The 24341-nt window shown below is 42.9% G+C and overlaps 1 protein-coding gene and 1 non-coding gene across 4 annotated transcripts in view; both read right to left on the reverse strand.

Moving 5' to 3' along the window:
* NELL2 (neural EGFL like 2) overlaps positions 1 to 24341 on the reverse strand; it is a 445624-nt gene that overhangs the window by 357983 nt on the left and 63300 nt on the right. For all 3 annotated transcript variants that reach the window (XM_038740515.1, XM_038740525.1, XM_038740506.1), the window contains exon 3: positions 13676 to 13826. In XM_038740515.1, coding sequence (XP_038596443.1) covers positions 13676 to 13826 — 151 coding nt within the window. The remainder of the gene's footprint in view (positions 1 to 13675; positions 13827 to 24341) is intronic.
* Positions 2536 to 2673, reverse strand: LOC119924876. Its single transcript, XR_005449556.1, has one exon. It is a non-coding gene; the product is annotated as a small nucleolar RNA SNORA7 (small nucleolar RNA).

A 24341-nucleotide genomic window follows, 5' to 3' on the forward strand; every position in this document is an offset into this window, starting at 1 on the left:
ACGTGCAATGGATTTCAAGCACCCGACCACTGCCCCGAAGGGTCACTTGGAGCTGTCTTCTTTACATCAGAATTGCTAAGAGTAGCAGTAGCTAGGAATAGTTCTGTTTAATGCCAAAGAATTCAAGTATATTACGGCCTTCTACCAGCATTCATCTTTGAAAAGCACATGGAAATGTCAGTGCATATCAATATATGTGAGTTGAGAAAAGCAAATGATATGAATATTGTTGGCAAAGTAGAATTTTATACGTATGAATCTCTGTGCTCTGATCTGGATTCTCAGGCATTTTGATGGCCATAGACAAAGTTGGTCATTATTTGGACTTCAGTATTAATAATTATGGCATTTTTTTAAGCATTTACTAGGTGCTAAACTCTGGGGTAGAAAGAAGAAAATTAGAGAAGAGACAGTCCCTGATTTTCATGGGGACTTAGACTATGAGGGCATAGGAGAAGTCCTTATTCTCCATTGTACAGATGAGGTCACTGAGGCACAGATAAACTAATTGAGTTGCCTAAAGTCATAAAGCAGGCAACTGGCAGAGCAGGGATTAGAAACCAGGTCTTCTGAATCCCATTTCTATGCTTTTATCGCTAGGCCACTCAATCTCCCTACTAAATCAGTTGTAGTCTTCCAAGGGTTAGTACAGTGCAAAATACCCATTAAGCTCAATAATCTTGATTGGTTGATTAAATGATAAAAACATAGTGAAGCACAGTCTCCAACCATATTATAGAGTAGTGGAGTGTTTGCAGATCTCTTCAGTGGATAGACAAGGCTGGAGGGTAGTAATGCTTTTCTTGAGCAAAAGCTTCACTAAGGTTGGGATGCCAGGAGCCTTGTTTTAAAACAGACCTCAGAAACATAACAAGCCCTATCAAACCTGACGCCTCAAGCTGATCTCGGGCAAGCCTAATCTGATGAGAACTCCCTTAACAATGCAAAGATGAGTTTCTGATCTGCTCCCATAGCACACCCATCCAAATCCACACTTCATTTTTCAACCACTTTTATGCATTGCAGTCATGTTTGCCCTTATTCAGAAAAATCACTAATTCCACCAGTGTAAATAGCAAATTATCAGTGGTACTTAATTTTACTTGCAATATGTTTTAGAATACCTAAGCATAACTTAAATGCCAATGGTCTGACGGTCATCCTGTGTCAGTGGGTGATCTGAGGTGAATGTTGTACGTAGGCAAAGCTGGTGGAACTGATCTAGAAGGTGGACAGAGTGTCTGTGATAAATCTCGATTTCCTAGCAGTGAAGAAAGTCGGATACTAATTATTGATTTGGTCACAGGCTGTGGGAAATGCTGCCTGTAGTTTGGGGTCGTGGGGAGAGAAAGAGAGAGAGATATTAAAAGAGTATGTGCATGTGCTTTTGTGTGGAATGGATATATGTGTGCGCCTCAGTTTATGAATAGGTAAAATGGGGATTAAATTCATACTGAGAGTCAGGAGATCTATTTTGTTATGGTTTTTGTTAAGTGCCAGGAACTGTTCTTAGTGCTGAGGAAGATACAGCAGCAGAAGCAGCGTGGCTCAGTGAAAAGAGCCTGGGCTTTGGAGTCAGAGGTCGTGGGTTCAAATCCCGGCCCCGCCACTTGTCAGCTGTGTGACTTTGGGCAAGTCACTTAACTTCTCTGGGCCTCAGTTACCTCATCTGTAAAATGGGGATTAAGACTGTGAGCCCCTTGGGACAACCTGATCACCTTGTAACCTCCACAGCGCTTAGAACAGTGCTTTGCACATAGTAAGCACTTAATAAATGCCATTATTATTATTATTATTATTTATTATTATGCAAGCTAGTCAGGTTGGACACAGTTCATGTAATAATAATAATTGTGTCATGTGTTAAGTGCTTACTATGTGACAGGAAGGATGGATGCAAGCAAATTGGAGTGGACACAGTCCCTGTCCCACGTGGGGCTCACATTCTTAATCCTCATTTTACAGATGAGGTAATTGAGGCCCAGAGAAGTGAAGTGACTCGCCCAAGGCCACACAACAGACAAGTGGCAGTGGCAGATTAAAACCCGTGACCCTCTGACTCCCAGGGCCATGGGAGACCCATTGATCCCCACTGCTTCTCACCAGTGTGAGAAGTGTGAGACCTGGATTCTAACCCTGGACCCAAGGTCACCCAACAAATTAATGGCAAGGCTTCAAAAAATGCCAAAAGTCCTGACACTCACCTTCAGTTAAACATTCCCAGCTATCTCCCTGGCCCTGCTACAGCTTAGAAAAGAAACTGGAAATGAGTGCGTGGGTATGTAAGAGTAAGGTGGTTCTTTATGAGTCTTGTTTTATGCCATTGAGTCATTTCCGACCCATAGCGTCACCATGGACACACCTCTCCCAGAACGTCCCGCACTCCATCTGCAATCATTCTAGTAGTGTATCCATAGAGTTTTCTTGGTAAAAAATCCAGAAGTGGTTTACCATTGCTGCCTTCCGTGCAGCAAACTCAAGTCTCCACCCTCGATTCTCTCCCATGCTGCTGCTGCCCAGCATGGGTGAGTTTTGACATGTAGCAGATTGCCTTCCACTTGCTAGCCACTGGCCAAGCTAGGAATGGAATGGCTAGACCTCTGCTTAACTCTCTCTCCCGTAGTTGAAACTGGTAGAGTACTGGAAACTCTCCAGGTGCCACCCTGAGAGGACTCTTTATCAATCAATCAATCAATCAATCGTATTTATTGAGCGCTTACTATGTGCAGAGCACTGTACTAAGCGCTTGGGAAGTACAAATTGGCATCACATAGAGACAGTCCCTACCCAACAGTGGGCTCACAGTCTAAAAGGGGGAGACAGAGAACAGAACCAAACATACCAACAAAATAAAATAAGTAGGATAGAAATGTACAAGTAAAATAAATAAATAAATAAATAAATAGAGTAATAAATATGTACAACCATAATAAATATGTACAACCATACTCTTTATGAGTAAGGAAAGAAAAACAGAGAAGCTGTGTGGCTCAGTAGAAAGATCATGGGCTTGGAAATCAGAGGTCATGCGTTCTAATCCCGGTTCCGCCACATGTCTTCTGTGTGACCTTGGGCAAGTCACTTAATTTCTCTGAGCCTCAGTTACCTCATCTGTAAAATGGGGATTTTTAAGACTGTGAGCCCCACATGATGACCTTGTATCCCCCCCCAGCACTTAGAACAGTACTTTGCATATAGTAAGCACATAACAAATGCCATCATTGTCACCTGTCTACTTTTTTTGTTTTGTTGTCTCACCTGCCTACTTTTTTTGTTTTGTTGTCTGTCTCCCCCTTCTAGACTGTGAGCCTATTGTTGGGTAGGGACCATCTCTATATGTTGCCGATTTGTACTTCCCAAGAGCTTAGTACAGTGCTCTGCACACAGTAAGTGCTCAATACATACGATTGGATGAATGAAAAAACCAGAACAAAGATTAAGGGCAGTAGTGGTTTTGGTGGTTGCTGCAGCCTGTGGGGACCCCTCTTCCCTCCTCCCCACCTTGCCACTGATGTTGCCCCTATTGTTACCATCATGACTGCCACTGCCCTCCTAGCTCCTCTATACACACACACACACCCCACACCCTCCCTCTCCCCAGTCCCCCATCTTACTTCAGCAGATCCAAGGTTTGCATCTCAACAGGCAGATTGGCAGATTTGCCCAACAATCAGATCCTGCCCAAAGGAACCAATTGGAAGGGAATGGCTTGTAAAGCAATGCTATAACTTGTGGAATCCGACCAAGAAAGGCCACCCAAAACCTATCATTTGATGCATATGCAAGCCATCAACATATCACATACCCTTCTCAGGGTCTGTAATACATGTAAAATCTGCCATAGAATTGAAAAGGCTGACACTGATTTTCACCTGTCAGAGAAGCAGAATAAATAAATACATGCCCTGTACTGTGGTTGTCAAAATAACATATGCAGCGGTATACAAGAACAGAATGAATAGGAATATCTTTGGCTGAAAAATGGAAATTTTCAATTCACCAAGAACAACCCTCATAGAGGAACTTAAAAACTCAAGTTTAAACTCTATCCTTAGTGAGTGCATGAAAATCACTCCCAAGCAGTGCTTGGGTTCAGTTTTGAAAGATCGTTCCACTCCTATTATCCAAAATCTTTATCATATTATTTTTATGCCAGACTTCCACAATGGGACCTGAAGATAATCTCTTTAGTTACAGTAGACCATTTCCAATGAAGAGAACATCAAGAGCCCATTGAGGGTCACTACCAAAGGTGCCAGCATCAGTTTCATGGGGTATTCATACAGTATACCCAAGTTGGCTATGGAGAGATGAAATTGGGAAATTGAAAACAAGAAGTGCAGAAGAAATGTTTTAAGGCATGACAAAACTCAGACAATCCTGTATCCCAGCTGAAAACTGAGAGTAAGTTTCTGAGGGCACGCTAGCATGTTGTTTTCCTACCAAGAAATGAAAAACAGGGATTGAAAAGGAAAAATAATACCAGGCATTGCACATAAAAACCCTTACAACATGGCAAGGTTCAGTTGTTTTGTGCGAACAATGTAGAGGGGATTGTGGATCCTGCAATCGCCTTCTCAGCCACACACACTCATTGGTGTACATCCCATAACTATTGTCTTCTTCACATATGAAGGAGGATTGTGTGTGTGTGTGCGCGCGCATAAAAGAAATGTCAATGTATTGACCCTGAAATACTATATGGAAAATTTTGCTTTTGATTTCTTTTACCAAGCTATCTTCCAACTCTTTTGGATTCTACTTTCTCTCCCAAGCACTAAGTACAGTACTAAGTCCCCAATAAGCACTCAATAAATACTATTGGTTGATTGATGCAAACAATCTTCTCCTGCCAGGTTGTGTCCTTGATTTAGAAAGTAGCACCAAGGAATGGACCCAGGTGGAGAGAATATTTTATTACATTCCTATACTGAATTTGGATCATTTGCCTACAACTTTAAAGATAGTAAAAGAGGTATTCTAGACTGTGAGCCCGCTGTTGGGTAGGGACTGTCTCTATATGTTGCCAACTTGTACTTCCCAAGCGCTTAGTACAGTGCTCTGCACACAGTAAGCACCCAATAAATACTATTGAATGAATGAATGAAAGGTATTACTAGTGGTCCAGGGGGCCAATGGGCACAGGATTCACCCAATCATATTTATTGAGGGCTTACAATGTGCAGAGAAGGGTGTGCCACCTGCAGAATAATCATGGCAAGATATCCACAATGAGCCTGGATCAGTCTGGGGAAGAACTGCTCAAGGAGAATCTATCAATCAATCGTATTTATTGAGCGTTTAGTGCATGCAGAGCAGTGTACTAAGTTCTTTGAAGGGTACACTGTAACAGAGTTGGTAGGCATCAATCTCTGCCCAAAAGTTGTTCACAGTCTAGAGGAGGAGACAAACACTAATACAAATAAATAAATGATGGATATGTGCATAAGCGCTGTGGGACTGAAGGTAGGGTTAATAAAGGGTGCAAATCCACGTGCCAAGGAGACACAGAAGGGAGTCAGAGAAGAGGAACTGAGGGTGGTTTAAGTCAAGGGACGCCTCTTGGAGGAGACTGATTTCAATAAGACTTTGAAGGTGGAGAAAGTGATAATCTGTAGCATCTGAAGGGGGAGGGGAGTTTTAAGCTTATTATCATCAAAAAAAATTTATCAAGGAAAGTGTTCTTGCGTGCTTTCAACAAAAAGGGGAGGAACAAGCACTGTTTATATCATCAGGAGAGGAATTTCCTTTGAGATTTCTGGAGGAAATGCCTTTGGGAAGAAATTACCTGAGAAGCGGTGTTCCCACATGTTGTTGGCAAAAGAAAGGAAGAACTCTTTCACCCTGGAAGACTTTGTTAGACTGGGAAAGAAGGGGAGGAGTCTGAGAAGCATTTGGAAGTTTGGATCTTCGACTATAAAAAGCAGAAGCCTTTTCTGCAAAGGTTTGCATCTACCACATATTCATATTCTACCCACATATCCAATCTGTCACTAAATCCTGTCAGTTCAACCTTCATAGCATCACTAAAATCCGCCCTTTCCTCTCCATCCAAACTGCTACCATGGCAATCCAAGCATTTATCTTATCCTGCCTTGATTACTATATCAGCCTCCTTTCTGACCTCCCTGTTTCCTGTCTCTCCCCGCTCCAGTTCCATTGCTCATTCTGCTGCCCGGATCATTTTTCTACAGAAACGTTCGGCCTATGTTTTCCCACTCCTCGATAATCTCCAGTGGTTGCCCATCCACCTCCATAGAAAAACAGAAATTCCTTATCACTGGCTTTAAATTATTCGATCATCTCGCCCCCTCCTAGCTTACCTCACTGCTCTCCTGTTACAACATAGACTGCAGGCTTTGCTCCTCTAATGCGAACCTACTTACTGTACCTGATCTCTTCTGTCTGGTCACTGACATCTCGCCCATGTCCTGCCTCTGGCCTGGGAAACCCTCCCTCTTCATATATGCAGACAATCACTCTCCCCTCCTTCAAAGTCTTATTGAAGACACATCTCCTCCAAGAGGCTTTCCCTAACTAGGCCCTCATTTCCCCTTCTCCAACTGACCTCTTCATCAGCCTTGCACTTGAATTTGCACTCTCTATTCACCCCTCTCTCATCCCCACAGCACTTATGTACACATCTGTAATTTATTTTCTGATTGTCTCCCCCTGAGACTGTAAACCTGTTGTGGGCAGTGAACGTGTCTATCAACTCTGTTATACTATACCCTCCCAACACTTAGGACAGTACTCTGCATCCAGTAAGTGCTCAATAAATACAGTTGATTGATTGCTGGATTACCAGATTATGCTGGGATGGTACAGCCTGTCAAGTGAGGCCAGTGGATCACTTTATAAAGATCTGTTGTAAAGCCTGATCCTGGAGTAGGGTCTCTTTCGCAATGATTATCTAGCAAAACAGCCCTGTTAGAGGATCAGTGGTAACAACATTAGAAACAGTGTGGCCTAGTGGATAGAGTATGAGCCTTGGGGTCAAAAGGACTTGGGTTCTAATCCTGATTTCACCACGTGTCTGCTGTGTGACCTTGGGCAAGTCACTTCACTTCCCTGTGCCTCAGTTCCCTCATCTGAAAAATGGGAATTAAGACTGTGAGACTGTGAAAAGACTGAAAAATGGGGATTAAGACTATTATCTTGTATATACCCCATCGCTTGGAACAGTGCCAGACACATAGTAAATTCTAACAAATGCCACCATTATTATTATTATTATAAATATTATTAATAGGAATATAATCATTTGTGTCCCCAAAGTAGGACAAATAGTACTAGTAATAATGGTATTTAGTGATCAAGTTTTGTATGCAATACATTGTATTCAGCGCTGGTAAAGTACAACAGAAACGTTAAGACTCAGTCCCGATTCACAGGGAGCTTGCACTCTAATGGGTAAATCAGACACCGAGATATTAACTAGGAGTGGAAACAGAATAAATAAATGAACTGTTCAGTAGACTAGAAATACATATGTAACAATACTGAGGATAGGTGAGATTGCTGAAGAAGTCAAAGTAGAAGTAAAACAAAGAAAACATGACTCCTTTTCTCAGAACTTCTATTCTCAGCACAAAGGAACTTAAAATGACATCATCTTGATTATTGCTACCAGAAACAATGGAAGCAATGATCCCTTAGAAAGCCAGAATGCTTATATGGCAACTTGAGCCTTAAACTAACTGCAATAGCGTTGCTTCCTTAGAAAGAATGTGATTGGAAATAGCTCCTGGAAATAGTTTTTTTATTTAAAAACAACTGAAGAATAGGAAGCCAGGAAAAGTTCTAATTATGCCCCCCATAAATACCATTAGTACTATTGCTAGAGAAATTCAACTCTTAATATTCCCTGGTAAATAGCTTCTTTGTCTTTCCAGTCTGGTTTATTTTACATCAGTCATCTGGGCCGGAAGAAGAGGTGCAGAAAGTGAGAGAAAGGGAGGGAGATAAGAAAAATGAAGCTAAGCCAAGGGAGGCAATGGATTCCTTACAGTTGTACTTTGTTTATTCAAAATTTGATTGAACCATGAGTATGATAAATGTCCTTTGTAAAATATAAGCAGAAATACCCAGATAGCACTCAAGGCTCCATGCCTTTATCCCTGGCCTCCTTTTTCTAGCTCCCTCCTCCAGAAATGGACTCTCTTTCCCGAGACCAGGTCTACCACTCTCCTTTTCCCTGCTATCCTGTTGGCCAGTGGGCACAGTGAGGGTGGAAAAAAGCATGGCATAGTGGATAGAGCAGGGGCCTGAGAGTTGGAAGGTCATGGGTTCAAATGTCAGCTCCACGCCTTGTCTGCTGTGGACTTCGGCAAGTCACTCCACTTCTCTATGACTTAGTTACCTCATCTGTAAAACAGGGATTGAGACAGTGAGCCCTATGTGGGACAGGGACTATGTTCAGTCCTATTTGCTTGTATCCACCCCAGCATCTAGTACAGTGCCTGGCACATAATAAGTGCTTAAAAATGCCATAGGTATTATTAAGATGACTGCATATTGGCCTATCCAGCCACACACCCACCATAGGTAATTTCACCATCAATTAAGTCTTTGAGTACAAAGGACATGTGTGATGTCTCCAGGCTTGCAGTCCCCAGGTCTTTATTCTACTGTTCTTCCTCTTCCCTGCTCCTGCCCTTCCCATGTCCCATTTCCCAGTTTTCTTAGCCAGTCGCTGCCCAGGAACCAACTCCAAGCTACTGAGAGTGCTCAGCAGTGTCTCAGATGCAAAGTGTTAGTGAGCTGTTTGTCTGGGAGAGCAGGACACAGACAAAGCTTATGCTGCAGACCCAGGACAGATGCAGGGCAGAGAGGGATCAGAGATGATCCTTGGAAATTTACAGTCCAGCAGCTAGGGTTCCCAAGGACCAAGCCTCCTGCCCCAGTTGGGGAGGTACACTGAGAGATAGAAAGGAATGTCAATTTCTTGATTTGTTCATGCAAATACCACATACTAAGGTCCATACGTAGCTACTTGAACTGCGCTGCAGTGCTAAAACACTTGGAAAGGTAATAAAACAAAGATGAGATCACTCATTAAATTGCATGAATCAATATTTACCCTATATTTTCTCTGCCTGTTTCCACTCTGCCTACCACCAGAAGAAATGAACCGGATCAGCACTTTCAAGAATGTATTTTCTCCTTTTCCTTGAACTAAATTTTAGATGAAAGAAGTGCACGAAAATATGCTCTAAAGCAGGATTGGCTGAATCAGGAACCATGGCCTGGTTTAATTGTCCTGATTATTTACTGTGAAACCAAACTGGCTGCAGGAACCAATCTGCAATGCCTCACCTAGGAAAACGAACAATTTTAGCGACAAAAAAAGGTCCCTAATTTTACTTCAATCAGTCACTCAGTTGCACTGATTGAGCACTTACTATGTGCAGAGCACTGTACTAAGTGCTTGGGAGAGTACAATGTAACAGAGACATTCCCTCCCCACCCCGAGCTTACAGTCTTATTTACCAACAGAAGGAGACGGTAAAAATTACCGAGCTTACAGTCATATTTATCAACAGAAGGAGATGGTAAAAATTACTGGAGGACTAGTAAAAGATGTGTGTTAATTGAAGAATCAATCAATAGCATTTATTTAGGCCATACTCTGTGTGGAGAGTGTTACCTGTATATATGTATATATGTTTGTACATATTTATTACTCTATTTATTTATTTATTTATTTTACTTGTACATATCTATTCTATTTATTTTATTTTGTTAGTATGTTTGGTTTTGTTCTCTGTCTTCCCCTTTTAGACTGTGAGCCCACTGTTGGGTAGGGACTGTCTCTATATGTTGCCAATTTGTACTTCCCAAGCGCTTAGTACAGTGCTCTGCACATAGTAAGCGCTCAATAAATACAATTGATGATGATGACGATGATGGAGCACTGTACTAAATATTTGGGAGAGTAAAATAGAGTCATGATCCCTGACCTCAAGGAAATCACAGAATTCAATGTTTCAAATTATATATTGAACAGTGTTTTCAGAGAGCACACATTTCCACAAATATCTCTATCTGTACAAATGCTCATCCTCCTTTGGAATAGATTTTGTAAATCTGAGAGACCTGATTAACTTGTACACTACATGAACCATTCAGTTAATCAATGTCAAAGTACTTACAAAGCACTGTACTAAGCACTTGGGAGAGTACAACACAATAGATTTGGAAGACACACTCCCCACCCTCAAGGAGCGTACAGTCTAGAGGTTTCAGTCTTGTTCACGCATGAATGCAGCAGAGATGTTGGACTATCAGAGATCCCCTCCCCCTACTTCTGCAAATCTGACCAGTTAGCATTTTCATAATCCTTCAAGGAGTAGTGGAAGGTCAGGGAGTGAGCCAGGACTGAGGAGGAAACATTTGGTGGTATTTCTTTAGCTTACTCTGGGGAGATCCCTGTATTAAGCACTTGGGAGAGTGCAATCTGGTTAGCTTATATGGACACAGCCCTCAAGGTGCTACAGTTTAATTGGGGAGGCAGACATTAAAATAAATTACCTGTAAGGGAAGCAACTTGTTCCAGGAATAATAATAATAATAATAGTATTTGTTAAGTACTTATTATGTGCCAAGCACTGTTTTAAGTGCTAGGGTAGATACGAGATAATCAGGTTGTCCCACAGAGGGGCTCACGCTTTTAATCCCCATTTTGCAGATAAGGAAACTGAGGCATAGAGAAGTTAAGTGACTTGCCCAAGGTCACACAGCAAACAAGTGGTAGAGGCGGGATTAGAACCCATGTCCTCTGACTCCCAAGCCTGGGCTGCTTCCATTAAGCTATGCTGCTTCTATGTCATTAAGTGCTATGGGGGGTTGGGGAGGGATGAGTAGCTAAGATTCTTAGTGGAAGGAGCCCAGGCTTGGGAGTCAGAAGGTCATGTGTTCTAATCCTGGTTCCGCCACGTGTCAGCGGTGTGACCTTGGGCAAGTTACGTCACCTCCCTGGGCCTCAGTTCCCTCATCTGTAAAATGAGGATTAAGACTGTGAGCCCTATGTGGGACAGGGATTGTGTCCAACCTGACTTCCTTGTATCTACCCCCGGGCCTAGAACAGTGCTTGACACAATAGTAAGCGCTTAACAAGTACCATTATTATTGTTATTATTATTAAGTATCTGGGTGAAGCGTTAGGGAGGCAAAATAGGGTGGAGAGATGAGAGTTTGGTTAGAGAAATCTTCCTAGAGGAGATAAGGTTTTAGTAGGGCTTTTAAAATGGAGAGCGTGCTGGTCTGTCAGAGATGACTAGAAACAGCCTTTTGACTCCCTTCCCAAATTTCTCCTGAAACTGCAGTCCTCACCCACCCTATCTAATAATAATAATAATGATAGCATTTGTTAAGCGCTTACTATGTGCCAAGCACTGTTCTAAGCGCTGGGGGGATACAAGGTGATCAAGTTGTCCCATGGGGGGACTCACGGTCTTAATCCCCATTTTACAGATGAGGTAACTGAGGCTCAGAGAAGTTAAGTGACTTGCCCAAGGTCACACAGCAGACATGTGGCAGAGCCAGGATTCGAACCCATGACCTCTGACTCCAAAGCCCAGGCTTTTTGTACTGAGCCACGCTGCTATCTCCAACTGTGGCTCCCACCACCATGGCTTTCTCTACTATCCTCCCGGCCGTGATCCACCTTGATTTTCATTTAAGAGGTCCGGTCACTAATTTCACTTAATGGGGGAAAATATTCACTATTAAGTCAACACTAGAATCCTCTGAGAGTTCTTAAGAAGTTCAGGGTAAAGGAAAACTAGAGAAGTTAATACCTCTAGGTTTTGTTTGTACGAAAGGGGCAACAGTGAGAATTTCTCATCCTGGGTACCAGTGGGAGAGAAGTTTCTAGAACCCCCTGGGAACTTTTATAATTGTACACATTGATTTTCTCTGACACATATGCTCTTTCCTTTTATATTTTGCATCCATTTCTTTTCTCACTTTCTTCCTCCTCCTGATGTAAGGTGTTGGAAGGGATGGATAACTCATCTCACCCTAGAATCCTTTCTGTATGCTCTCCTTCTCCACCCACCCAAAACCTGCAGACACAAGATGAAATTCAAATTCCAAATGACTTTGGGGACCTGATTTTTTTCAGATATGAGCTTCATGTTGTCTACACTGTCAGGGTTCAAATCAGGAGAATTTCACATGGTCCATCAATCATTAACAGTATTCATTGAGTGTTTACTCTGTGCTGAGCACTGCACTAAACACTTATAATCTTGTTAATAGACATGATCACTGCCCACAAAGAATTTAGAATTTAGCAGGGGATACAGACACAAAATTAATTTCAGGTAAGGGGAACTAAGAGAGTTATATGTACACAGTAATAATAATAATAGTGGTAGTATTTGTTAAGCACTTACTATGTGCCAAGCACTGTTCTAAGCACTGGAGTAGATAGTAGGTAATCAGGTTGTCCCACATAGGCTCACAGTCTTAATCCCCATTTTACAGAAGAGGGAACTGAGGCACAGAGAAGTTAAGTGACTTGCCCAAAGTCACATAACTGACAAGTGGCAGACCCAGGATTAGAATCCACAACCTCTGACTCCCAAGCCCGTGCTCTTTCCACTAATAACAATTATAATAATGATTATTATGGTATTTGTTAAGTGTTTACTGTGTGCCAAGCACTGTTCTAAGTGTTAGGGTAGATACAAGGTAAGCAGGTTGTCCCTGTGTCTCAGTTACCTCATCTGTAAAATGGGGATTAGGACCGTGAGCCCCACAAGTGGGACAACCTGATCACCTTGTATCCTCCCCAATGCTTAGAACAGTGCTTTGCACATAGTAAGCGCTTAACAAATGCCATCATTATTATCCACCACTGAGAACCACGCTTGGCACATAGTAAGCGCTTAAAAAATGCCATTATTATTATTACTAGAGGAGCGAAGTGTGCAGAACATATACATTCGTTCACATACATAAACACCCAAAACAGAAATCCTGGACCATAAGGGTGAGCCTAGTGTAGGTTATAAATTATGATTACTAGACTGTGAGCCCATTGTTGGGTAGGGACTGTCTCTATATGTTGCCAACTTGTACTTCCCAAAGCGCTTAGTACAGTGCTCTGCACACAGTAAGAACTCAATAAATACAACTGAATGAATGAATTACTTGAAATTCTGAATCCAGTTGTATATCTGGAAAGGTAGAGTGCTGTGAATTTTAATGAGTACATTTGGACACAGGGGTAAAATTGCCTGGCTTTAAATTTGGGATCTATCTCATAAGTCCATTGCGGGCAGGGAATGCATTTGTTTATTGTTGAATTGTACTCTCCCAAGCGCTTATTACAGTGTTCTGCAAACTGTAAGTGCTCAATAAATACAGTTGAATGGGTAAGATAAGATTTACCTATCAAAGGTGTGCAGGAGAATGTGAATTTCGGTGTGCCCTCAGTAACCAAGAGAACAAAAAGACTGACAGCTGTTCCACATTATGACAGAAGGTTTGGATTTGTGAGTTTTTACAAAATTTCATTATGTGGGTTGCCATACATTCTAACAGCTTAAAACCAAACTCCCTATCTTGTTTGACTGACTGCTGCTTAATGTGATGATTTAATTAATGTGTCTGTTAGTCCACGAGGTATGTATAGCAAACAGAGAAAAAAGGCGGCCACACTTACCTGTGATCTAAATGATGAATGGAAAGAATAACACCTGAATTTAAATGAGCTTGTTTTAGGGTCACCAGCACAGTGAATTCATGTTTATTTCTTAGCTTCTGAAAAAATTGTTCAGCTGTAGCAGGGGATGCTTTTATACTCCGGGCAGTATCTGAAAAAGAAATAGAAACACACTAAGAATAAATTATAATGTAATTGCATAGGGGCCCTCTCCCACTTAATAGCATTTCAAGAATTTTACAAAATAATGAGTTAATAATAATAATAACGGTGTTTGTTTAGTGCTTACTGAGTGCCAGGCACTGTATTAAGTGCTGGGGTGTATGCAAGCTAATAGGATTGGACACAGTTCCTGTCCCATGTGGGGCTCACAGTCTCACTTCCCATTTTACAGATGAGGTAACTGAGGCCCAAAGAAGTTAAGTGACTTGCCCAAGGTCACAGAGCAGACAAGTAGGGGAACCAGGAGTTGATGTGATAGGGAATTAGTAAATAATAATAATAATAATATTTGCTAAGTGCATACTATAAGCCCACATGCACTGTACTGTACAAGATCACTGTGCTGGACACAGTCGCTAACACTCCAAAAAGAAGGGAAAACAGACAAATGATAGTCTAGACAACCCTGAAATTCTCTTTAGAAATTAAAACATGCAATGAAGAGGTAAAAGATTGTCAGGTCATATGAATATTTTGCAAAAGAGTACTTCATGCAAAGGCTTGGACTTCAAAAGATTTTCATTCATTTCCTCATTTCCCATTCCCTACATGTCTTTCACACATATCAGTGGCATATCCAAGACAGATGGCTTGCATGCTAGTCTGATATCTGAAATATAGCTTTATAACCACTAAGATTCCCTGACATCTAACAGACGAAAACGGGATTTAAAAATTTGTTCCACTTTGCATCGTCATTCCTTTAGCCAGAAGGCTAGCTATAAATAGATTTTTAAAGATCACCACAGTTACTCCCTGTCAGCCTTCTGTGTTTCATAGTTTTATATGAAAAACATGGATTTGCAGTTGATAAGATATAAAGATGAAATTATCGTCACATTTGTTAAATGTAATGCATAGTCATAACCAGAAAAGCTTGAAAACATAAGCTGTCCTCCATGAATATTAGAATATACAAGTGCTTTCCCTTTTATTCCCATTGTATATATACTATTTGTGTCTGTCTGCCTTCCCTAACAATATGAATAACGGTATTAATCATTCAATCAGTGGTATATATTGAGCACTTACTGTTTTCAGAGCATTGTACTAAATGCTTGGGAGAGTACAACAGAGTTGGTAGAAACTTAACCCGTCCAGAGCAAGCCAGACAATAACATGAGAAGCAGTGTGGCCTAATGGATAGAACATGGGTTTGGGAGTAAGAAGGACCTGGATTCAAATCCTTCTAGACTGTGAGCCTACTGTTGGGTAGGGACCGTCTCTATATGCTGCCAACTTGTACTTCCCAAGTGCTTAGTACAGTGCTCTGCACACAGTAAGCATTCAATAAATACGATTGAATGAATGAATGAAATCCCAATTCAGCCATTTGTCTGCTATGTGTCCTTTGGCAAATCACTTAGCTCCTCTGTGCCTCAGTTACCTCATCTATAAAGCAGGCATTAAGACTGTGAGCCCCAAATTATCTTGTATCTACCACACCCCTTAGAATAGCACTTGACACATAGTAAGCACTTGACAAATACCATAAAAAGTAATTTAAATAAATAGATATGTAAATAGGTACTGTGGGTCTGAGGATGGGATGAATACCAAGTGTCCAAAGGGTAGAGAGCCAAGTGCACCAATGTTGCAGAAAGGAGAGGGAATCTGGGAAAAGAGAGCTTAATCAGGGAAGGCCTCTTGGAGGATGTACTAAGGCTTTGTAAGGCTTTGAAGGTGGGAGTGGTGGTGTGGTGTGTATGGAAGGGTAGGGAGTTCCAGGCTAGAGGGAGAATATGGGAAAGGGATTATCACTGAGAAGAGATCGGGTGCAGTGAGCAAGCTGGTGCTAGTGGAGTGAAGTGTTTGGGCTGGGCTGTAGTAGGAGATCAGCGAGGTGAAATAGAAGGGGGCAAGTTGAATGAGTGCCCGAAAAGCTTATGGTAAAGAGCTTCTGCTTGATGTGGAGGTGCATGGGGAAGTGCTGGAGGTCACTGAGAATTGAGGAGATGTGGACTGAACTCTTTCTTAGAAAAATGATCAAGGCAGCAGACTGAAGTATGGATGGGAGAGACAGGAGGCAGGGAGGTCAGTGAGGAGAAAGATGCAATAGTCAAATCGGAGAGGATAACTGCTTTGGTCTGCCATAGTAGCAAATTAGACAGAGAGGAAAGGGCAGATTTTCATGATGCTGTGAAGGTAGACATCTGTGGCATGAATGAAAGACATAAGTCGAGGACATTGCCAAAATTTGTGACATAGGGATGATAGTGGTATTGTCAAGGGTGATGGGAAAGACAGGGGAAGGACAGGGTTTGGGTGGGAAGATAAGGAGTTCTGTTTTGGTCAGGTTGAATTTGAAGGATTGGTGGGACATCCTTGAGACCATATGCTCGTAGCAGGAAGAGAACATGTCTACCAACTCTGTTACATTGTACTCTCCCAAGCACTTAGTATGGTGCCCTGCACACAGCAAGCTCTTATCAATAAATATGACTGATTAGCTGATTGGTCCAGGTAGAGAGATATTCTGAAGGAAGAAGGAAATGTGACACTACAGAAAAGGAGGAAGATCAGGCCTGGAGATGTAGATTTGGAAATCATCTGCATAGAGATAGCAGTTGAAGCCATGGGAGTGAATGAGTTCTCCAAGGGATTGCATGTAGATGGAGAAAGGAGGGGACCGAGAACTGATCTTTGAGGGACCCCCACAATTAGGGGGTGGGAGGCAGAGGAGGAACCTGTGAAAAAGACTGAGATTGAGTAGCCAGAGAACAGAAGAGGAGAGTGTCAATGAAGCCAAAGTTGGTTAGTCTTTCCAGCAGAAGGGGTGGTCGACAGTGTCAAAGGCAGCTGAGAGGTCGAGAGGAATTGGAATGGAGTAGAGATCATTGGATTTGGCAAGAAGGAGATCATTGTTGACCTTCGAGAGGGTCTAGAGGTGAGGTGAGTCTTCATCCCCATTTAACAGATGAGGGAACTGGGGCCCAGAGAAGTGAAGTGACTTGCCCAAGGTCACACAGCTGACAGATGGTGGAGCCGGGACTGGAACCCATGACCTCTGGCTCCGAAGACCATCCCTGGAGGTTGCCAACTTGTACTTCCCAAGCGCTAAGTACAGTCCTCTGCACACAGTAAGCGCTCAATAGATACTATTGAATGAATGAAGGAATGAATGAAGGCTAAGCTACAAAACCCCAAAAGTTCATTTTTAAAGAACATTTACATCTGCGTTTCCTCTTGTGTTCAAGAGAGATCAGGTCAAACGTATGGGGTCTTGTCAGTGGATTCATGATTAATTTCTGCTCATGCAGAGGACCTGGTAATATCTCCCCCTTCTAGACTGTGAGCCCGTTGCTGGGTAGGGACTGTCTCTATATGTTTCCTACTTGTACTTCCCACGCGCTTAGTACAGTGCTCTGCACACAGTAAGTGCTCAATAAATACGATTGAGTGAATGAATGCTGAGAGGGCAGTTCTGTGGAGCAGTTAGGCAGAAGCCAGATTGGAGGAGGTCAAGGAGAGAGTTGGAGGTGAGGAAGTGGACACAGCAGATGTAGATGATTCTCTCAAGGATGTTGGAGAGGAATAGTTGGAGGGAGATGGGGCAACAGATGGATGGAGCCGGAGTGTTCAAGGAGTGTTTTTTTAGGATAGGGACTATATGAGCATGTTTGAAAACAGTGGGGAAGAAGCCATCAGAAAGTGAATGGTTGGAAATGCCTGCGAGAGAAGAAAGAAAGGAGAGGGTAAGTGCTTAAATAAGGTGTGAAGGGATGGGGTCAGAGGAGCAGGTGGAGGGGGTAGACTTTTAAAGGAGGCAAGAGATCTCTTCTTGAGATAATGCTGGAAATATTGAGAGTAGAAGAGAGCGGATGCAGAGTCGGGTAACTGGCATGGAGTAGGGGAGATTTTAGGGATATCATGCCTAATGATTTCAATTTTGTTAATGAAAAATTTTGCTAGGTCATCGGGGAAAGAGGTGGTGGGGACAGGGAGATAGGAGGCTTGAGGAGGGGTTTAAGCAGCTGTTAGGGGCAATGGGTATGGGAGTCAATTAGGAAAGAGAGCTATTGTTGTCGGGCAGAGGAGAAAGCAGTATTAAAGCAGGTGAGGATAATAATAATAATAATGGTATTTGTTAAGCACTTACTATGTACAAAGCATTGTTCTAAGTGCTGGGAGGGATACAACCTGATCAGGTTGTTCCGCATGCGGCTCACAGTTACTTAACTTCTCTGTGCCTCAGTTCCCTCAACTGTAAAATGGGCATTAAGATTGTGAGCCCCCTGTGGGACAACCTGATCATCTTGTAATCTCCCCAGTGCTTAGAACAGTACTTTGCACATTAAGTAATCACTTAATAAATTCCATTACTATTATTATTAATCCCCATTTTACAGATGAGGTAACTGAGGCACAGAGAAGTTAATGTGACTTGCCCAAAGTCATATAGCTGACAAGTGGTGGAGCTGGGATTAGAACCCATGACCTCTGACTCCCAAGCCCATGCTCTTTCCACTGAGCTACACTGAATAGTAATAATAATTCTGGTATTTTTTAATAATAATAATAATAATGGCATTTGTTAAGCACTTACTATGTGCCAAGCACTGTTCTTAGCACTGGGGTAGTTACAATGTAATCAGATTGTCCCATGCAGGGCTCACAGTCTTAAACCCTATTTTACAGATGAGGTAACTGAGGCAAAGAGAAGTCATGTGACTTGCCCAGAGTCACACAGCTGGTCAGTGGCAGCCGGGATTAGAACCCACGACCTCTGACTCAAAAGGATGAATTTCTGTTAGATGAAGTCAGACTTCCTATGAGCCAAGCCCTGTACTAAACTCTGGGAAAAAATACACAGATCCTCCAATACTAACTTTCTCACTGTACCTTGATCTCATCAGCGTGGTTCAGTGGAAAGAGCCTGTGCTTTGGAGTCAGAGGTCATGGGTTCAAACCCCAGCTCCGCCAATTGTCAGCTGTGTGACTTTGGGCAAGTCACTTGGTGCCTCAGATACCTCACCTGTAAAATGGGGATTAAGACTGTAAGCCCCACGTGGGACAACCTGATCACCTTGTAACCTCCCCGGTGCTTAGAACAGTGCTTTGCACATAGTAAGCACTTAATAAATGCCATCATTGTTATAATTATTATTCTCTATCTCACCATTGACCTTTCTCCCATTTCCTGCCTTTGGCCTGGACATCCTCCTTCCTCACATCTGACAGAGAATTACTGTCTCCCATTCTAAGCCTGACTGAAGGCACATCTCCTCCAAGAAGTCTTCCCTGACTAAACCCTCCTTTCCTCTTCTCCCACTTCCTTCTGTGTCACCCTGACTTGCTCCCTTTATCCACCTCCTCTCCCAACCCCACGCCACTTATGTAGATATCTGCAATTTATTTATTCATATTAAAGTCTGTCTCCCCCTCTAGATTGTAAGCTCATTGTGGGCAGGGTCTGTGTCCATTTATTCTTGTATTGTACAAGCCTAAGCATTTAGTACAGTGCTCTGCACACAGTAAGTGCTCAATAAATATGAATGATTGACTGACCTAGGTCCCAGCACAGTAGGAAAGATGAAATGAAAATACATATTAATGTAAAAGACAACAGAATGTACAGAGTGCAACATTTCTGGTGGTAAGTGGACCTGTATGGTAGCCTCAGACTGCTTCTATCCAGGTAATGGAGAAACCAGTTCCATCACAAGCTTCTGATGTTCTGTAATGTGCAGAGAAGCTTAGTACGGTGCCTGGCACCCAGTAAGTGTTTAACAAATGCCATAATTATTAGAAGCTGCACATTGTTACCCCTTAAATCCCTATGATCCCGTCTGTCCAGGCCATATCGGGAACAGTGGTCCTGGATGTCACTGTGGGAAGGGGACGGAGCCTCCCAGTTGTTTTGCTAGAGAGTCCAAGATTGTAAACTCCACAAGGACAACCAAATTAGTATCGTAATCTGCACCAAGTAGGTGCTCAATAAATATGGATGATGGGGGTGATGATGGTGGTTATCAGTGGTTAGAGCACAGTCCTGGGAGCCAGAAGGTCATGGGTTCTAATTCCAGCTCCATCACTCGGCTGCCAAGTGGCCTCAGGCAAGTCACTTAACTTCTCTGGGCCTCAGTTGCCTCATCTGAACAATGGGGATTAAGACTGTGATCCCCAAGTGGCACAGAAACAGTGTCCAAACTGATTACCTTGTATCTACCCCAGTACTTAGAACAGTGCCTGGCACATAGTAAGTGCTTAACAAAAACTACAATTATTATCATTATTATGATATCTCAGGGTCCCAAGAAAGTATAGGAAGAAAGATGAGCAACAGTCTAAATAAAAATAATTATGGTATTTGTTAAGCGCTTACTCTGTGCCTAGCACTGTTCTAAGCGCCGGGGTAGATACAAGGTAATCAGGTTGTCCCACGTGGGGCTCACAGTCTTCATCTCCATTTTACAGATGAGGTAACTGAGGCACCAGAGTGGTGAAGTGATTCGCCCAAAGTCACACAGCTGACAAGTGGCAGAGCCGGGATTAGAACCCACAACCTCTGACTCCCAAGCCCGTGCTCTTTCCACTAAACCACGCTGCTTCTCTGGAAGGGACAAGATGGAAGGGACAAGATGATTTGCAAATCAGACTGAGTGAGATAGCCTAGAAGATTTTGGAGAAGAACAGGAAGTTGAGCAATTGACTCAACCTTAGGGAGTCTATGACGCTTGCTATTACCTCAAAATCTTTAAAGGTGGCTCTCTCATGGGCCTCTTTACAGACCCACTGAGAGTACAACACACAAATGGTATTTATTGAGCACCACTGTCTGCAGAGCAATGTAGAACAGATGCTGATCATCAGAAACCCCTCCAAAAATTTCAAGCGTTTCAATCAATCATATTCATTGAGCTCTTACTGTGTGCAGGGCACTGTACTAAGTTCTTGAGAGAGTACAATATAACAGAATTGGCAGACACATTCCCCGCACATAGGAGCTTACAGTCTAGATCCAATCAACATGCCTTCTGAATTTCATAGCTGGAACAATTAATCAATTAATAGTATTTATTGAGCAGTCACTGTGTGCAGAGCACTATACAAAGCTTTTGGGAGAGTATATACAATAGAGTTGGTAGATACAATCTCTGCCCTCAAGGAGGTTATAAATGTATCTCTTCTCATATCTCCTTCTTGAAAAGTCCTTCATGGGTATTAACCAGGATTCTCTGCAAACTGTGTATAAAGCCTTCATTCATTCATTCATTCATTCATTCAATCGTATTTATTGAGTGCTTACTGTGTGCAGAGCACTGTACTAAATGCTTGGGAAGTACAAGTTGGAAGGCACTATGATCTCACGCCTGAGAATAAGAGGACCAGGGTTCTAATCCTGGCTCTGTCATTTGCTTGCTGTGTGACCTTGGGCAAGTCATTTAAGTTCTCAGTGCCTCAGTTTGCCCATCTATAATATGAGGATTCAATACCTGCTCTTCCTTTTAATTAATCAATTGTTTTTATTAAGAGTTTACTGTGTGAAGAGTGCTGTAATAAGTGTCCAGGAGAGTGCAATATAACAGAGTTGGTAGACACAGTCCCTGCCTTACTTAGCAGGGTCGTTCTTTCTCAGTCTCTTTTGCAGGCTCCTCCTCCCCCTCCCATCCTCTTACTGTGGGGGTTCCCCAAGGTTCAGTGCTTGGTCCCCTTCTGTTCTCAATATACACTCACTCCCTTGGTGACCTCATTCGCTCCCACGGCTTCAACTATCATCTCTACGCTGATGACACCCAGATCTACATCTCTGCCCCTGCTCTCTCCCCCTCCCTCCAGGCTCGCATCTCCTCCTGCCTTCAGGACATCTCCATCTGGATGTCCGCCCGCCACCTAAAGCTCAACATGTCGAAGACTGAGCCTGACTGTCTTCCCTCCCAAACCTTGTCCTCTCCCTGACTTTCCCATCTCTGTTGACGGCACTACCATCCTTCCTGTCTCACAAGCCCGCAACCTTGGTGTCATCCTCGACTCCGCTCTCTCATTCACCCCTCACATCCAAGCCGTCACCAAAACCTGCCGGTCTCAGCTCCGCAACATTTCCAAGATCCGCCCTTTCCTCTCCATCCCAACCGCTACCCTGCTCATTCAAGCTCTCATCCTATCCCGTCTGGACTACTGCACCAGCCTTCTCTCTGATCTCCCATCCTCGTGTCTCTCTCCACTTCAATCCATACTTCATGCTGCTGCCCGGATTATCTTTGTCCAGAAACGCTCTGGACATATTACTCCCCTCCTCAAAAACCTCCAATGGCTACCGATCAATCTGCGCATCAGGCAGAAACTCCTCACCCTGGGCTTCAAGGCTGTCCATCCCCTCGCCCCCTCCTACCTCACCTCCCTTCTCTCCTTCTACTGCCCAGCCCGCACCCTCCGCTCCTCCACCACTAATCTCCTCACTGTACCTCGCTCTCGCCTGTCCCGCCATCGACCCCCGGCCCACGTCATCCCCCGGGCCTGGAATGCCCTCCCTCTGCCCATCCGCCAAGCTAGCTCTCTTCCTCCCTTCAAGGCCCTGCTGAGAGCTCACCTCCTCCTGGAGGCCTTCCCAGACTGAGCCCCTTCTTTCCTCTCCCCCTCGTCCCCCTCTCCATCCCCCCATCTTACCTTCTTCCCTTCCCCACAGCACCTGTATATATGTATATATGGTTGTACATATTTATTACTCTATTTATTTATTTATTTATTTATTTTACTTGTACATTTCTATCCTACTTATTTTATTTTGTTGGTATGTTTGGTTCTGTTCTCTGTCTCCCCCTTTTAGACTGTGAGCCCACTGTTGGGTAGGGACTGTCTCTATGTGATGCCAATTTGTACTTCCCAAGCGCTTAGTACAGTGCTCTGCACATAGTAAGCGCTCAATAAATACGATTGATTGATTGATTGATTGATTAGCCTCATATGGGACAGGGAATGTATCTGACCTAATTAACTTGCATCTATGCCAGGATTTAAAACAGTGCTAAACACACAGTAAGCACTTACAAATAGTAATTATTATTATTATCATTATTAATATCAACGGCATTTACTGGGTACCTACTGTGCAGAAGCACTGTACTAAGTGCATCCCATTTTTCACTGGGGAATAGGGTGCCTTTCATCCGGCCCTTCAATATGGTTTTCAGCTGGTCTGTCCCTGGGACAGTAGAGATATAGCATTTTTATTTTATTATTATTATTAATAATAATAATAATAATAATGACAGTATTTATTAAGTGCTTACTATGTGCAAAGCACTGTTCTAAGCGCTGAGGAGGTTACAAGGTTATCAGGTTGTCCAACGGGGGGCTCACAGTTTTAATCCCCATTTTACAGATGAGGTAACTGAGGCACAGAAAAGTGAAGTGACTTGTCCAAAGTCACACAGCTGGCAACTGGCGGAGTCGGCATTTGAACCCATGACCTCTGACTCCAAAGCCCATGCTCTTTCCATTGAGCCATGCTGCTTCTCTTAAGCCCCCAACTCCCTCTGCCTCAGCTCCTGCCCCCAAATCCTGTGGTTGAGATGTGGTGCCCCTATTTACAGGGGTATAGGATGGGGTGGCCCACAACCTCTGGAGGAATGACGGGGATTGGGGCCCCCTAAACCACCAGATATCATGCTCTCATTGCTGCAGATCTCTGAGAAAGTTTCCACATGATGTCATCATACTACATGGGATAACATGCTGAATGCATGCACGTAGCAAAAGTCTGTAACTCCCAGGTCAGTAGAAGCACATCTGTTTATTTGTGTGTTCCATGACAGCCCCCTTCTAGACTGTGAGCCCATTGTTGGGTAGGAACCGTCTCTATATGTGGCTGATTTCTACTTCCTAAGTGCTTAATACAGTGCTCTGCACACAGTAAGCGCTCAATAAATGCAGTTCAATGAAGGAATGAATGAATGAATGAATGAATCAGAGGCTATTCACTAGGAAACTGAGCTAAAGCTCAGCTAAGGGATTCAAAGACCACAATGCTAATCTTTGGACCAAACTCGGGCCAGAACTCCTGTATATACTGTATATACTGTACATATATTTACACATAAATATATATATATATTTTTTTCCAGTGGTGTTTGTTAAGTGCTTACTATGTGCCAAGCATGAGACTAAGCACTCCACACCATCTGAGCAATTTAATACTCACCCTCCCTTCTTCTCCACCCTGTAGCACATATACAAATAACTTCATATTTTATTACTTCCATCAGTAATTCATTTGTAGTGCTAGGAGCTAGACTTTAAAATCCTTGAGGGTAGGGAGCATGTCTCTTTAGTCTAATCCTGGCTCTGTCACTTGCCCTTTTTATGACTTAGGGTAAGTCACTTCTCCGTACCTCGGTTTCTTCATCTGTAAAATGGTGATTCCAAATCTGTTCTCCCTCCTTCTTAGAGTCTTAGAGTCTTCTCTGTCCTTCTGTCCTTCTAGACTGTGAGCCCACTGTTGGGT

This window comes from Tachyglossus aculeatus, chromosome 2, assembly GCF_015852505.1.
Source record: "Tachyglossus aculeatus isolate mTacAcu1 chromosome 2, mTacAcu1.pri, whole genome shotgun sequence".
Lineage (NCBI taxonomy): Eukaryota > Metazoa > Chordata > Mammalia > Monotremata > Tachyglossidae > Tachyglossus > Tachyglossus aculeatus.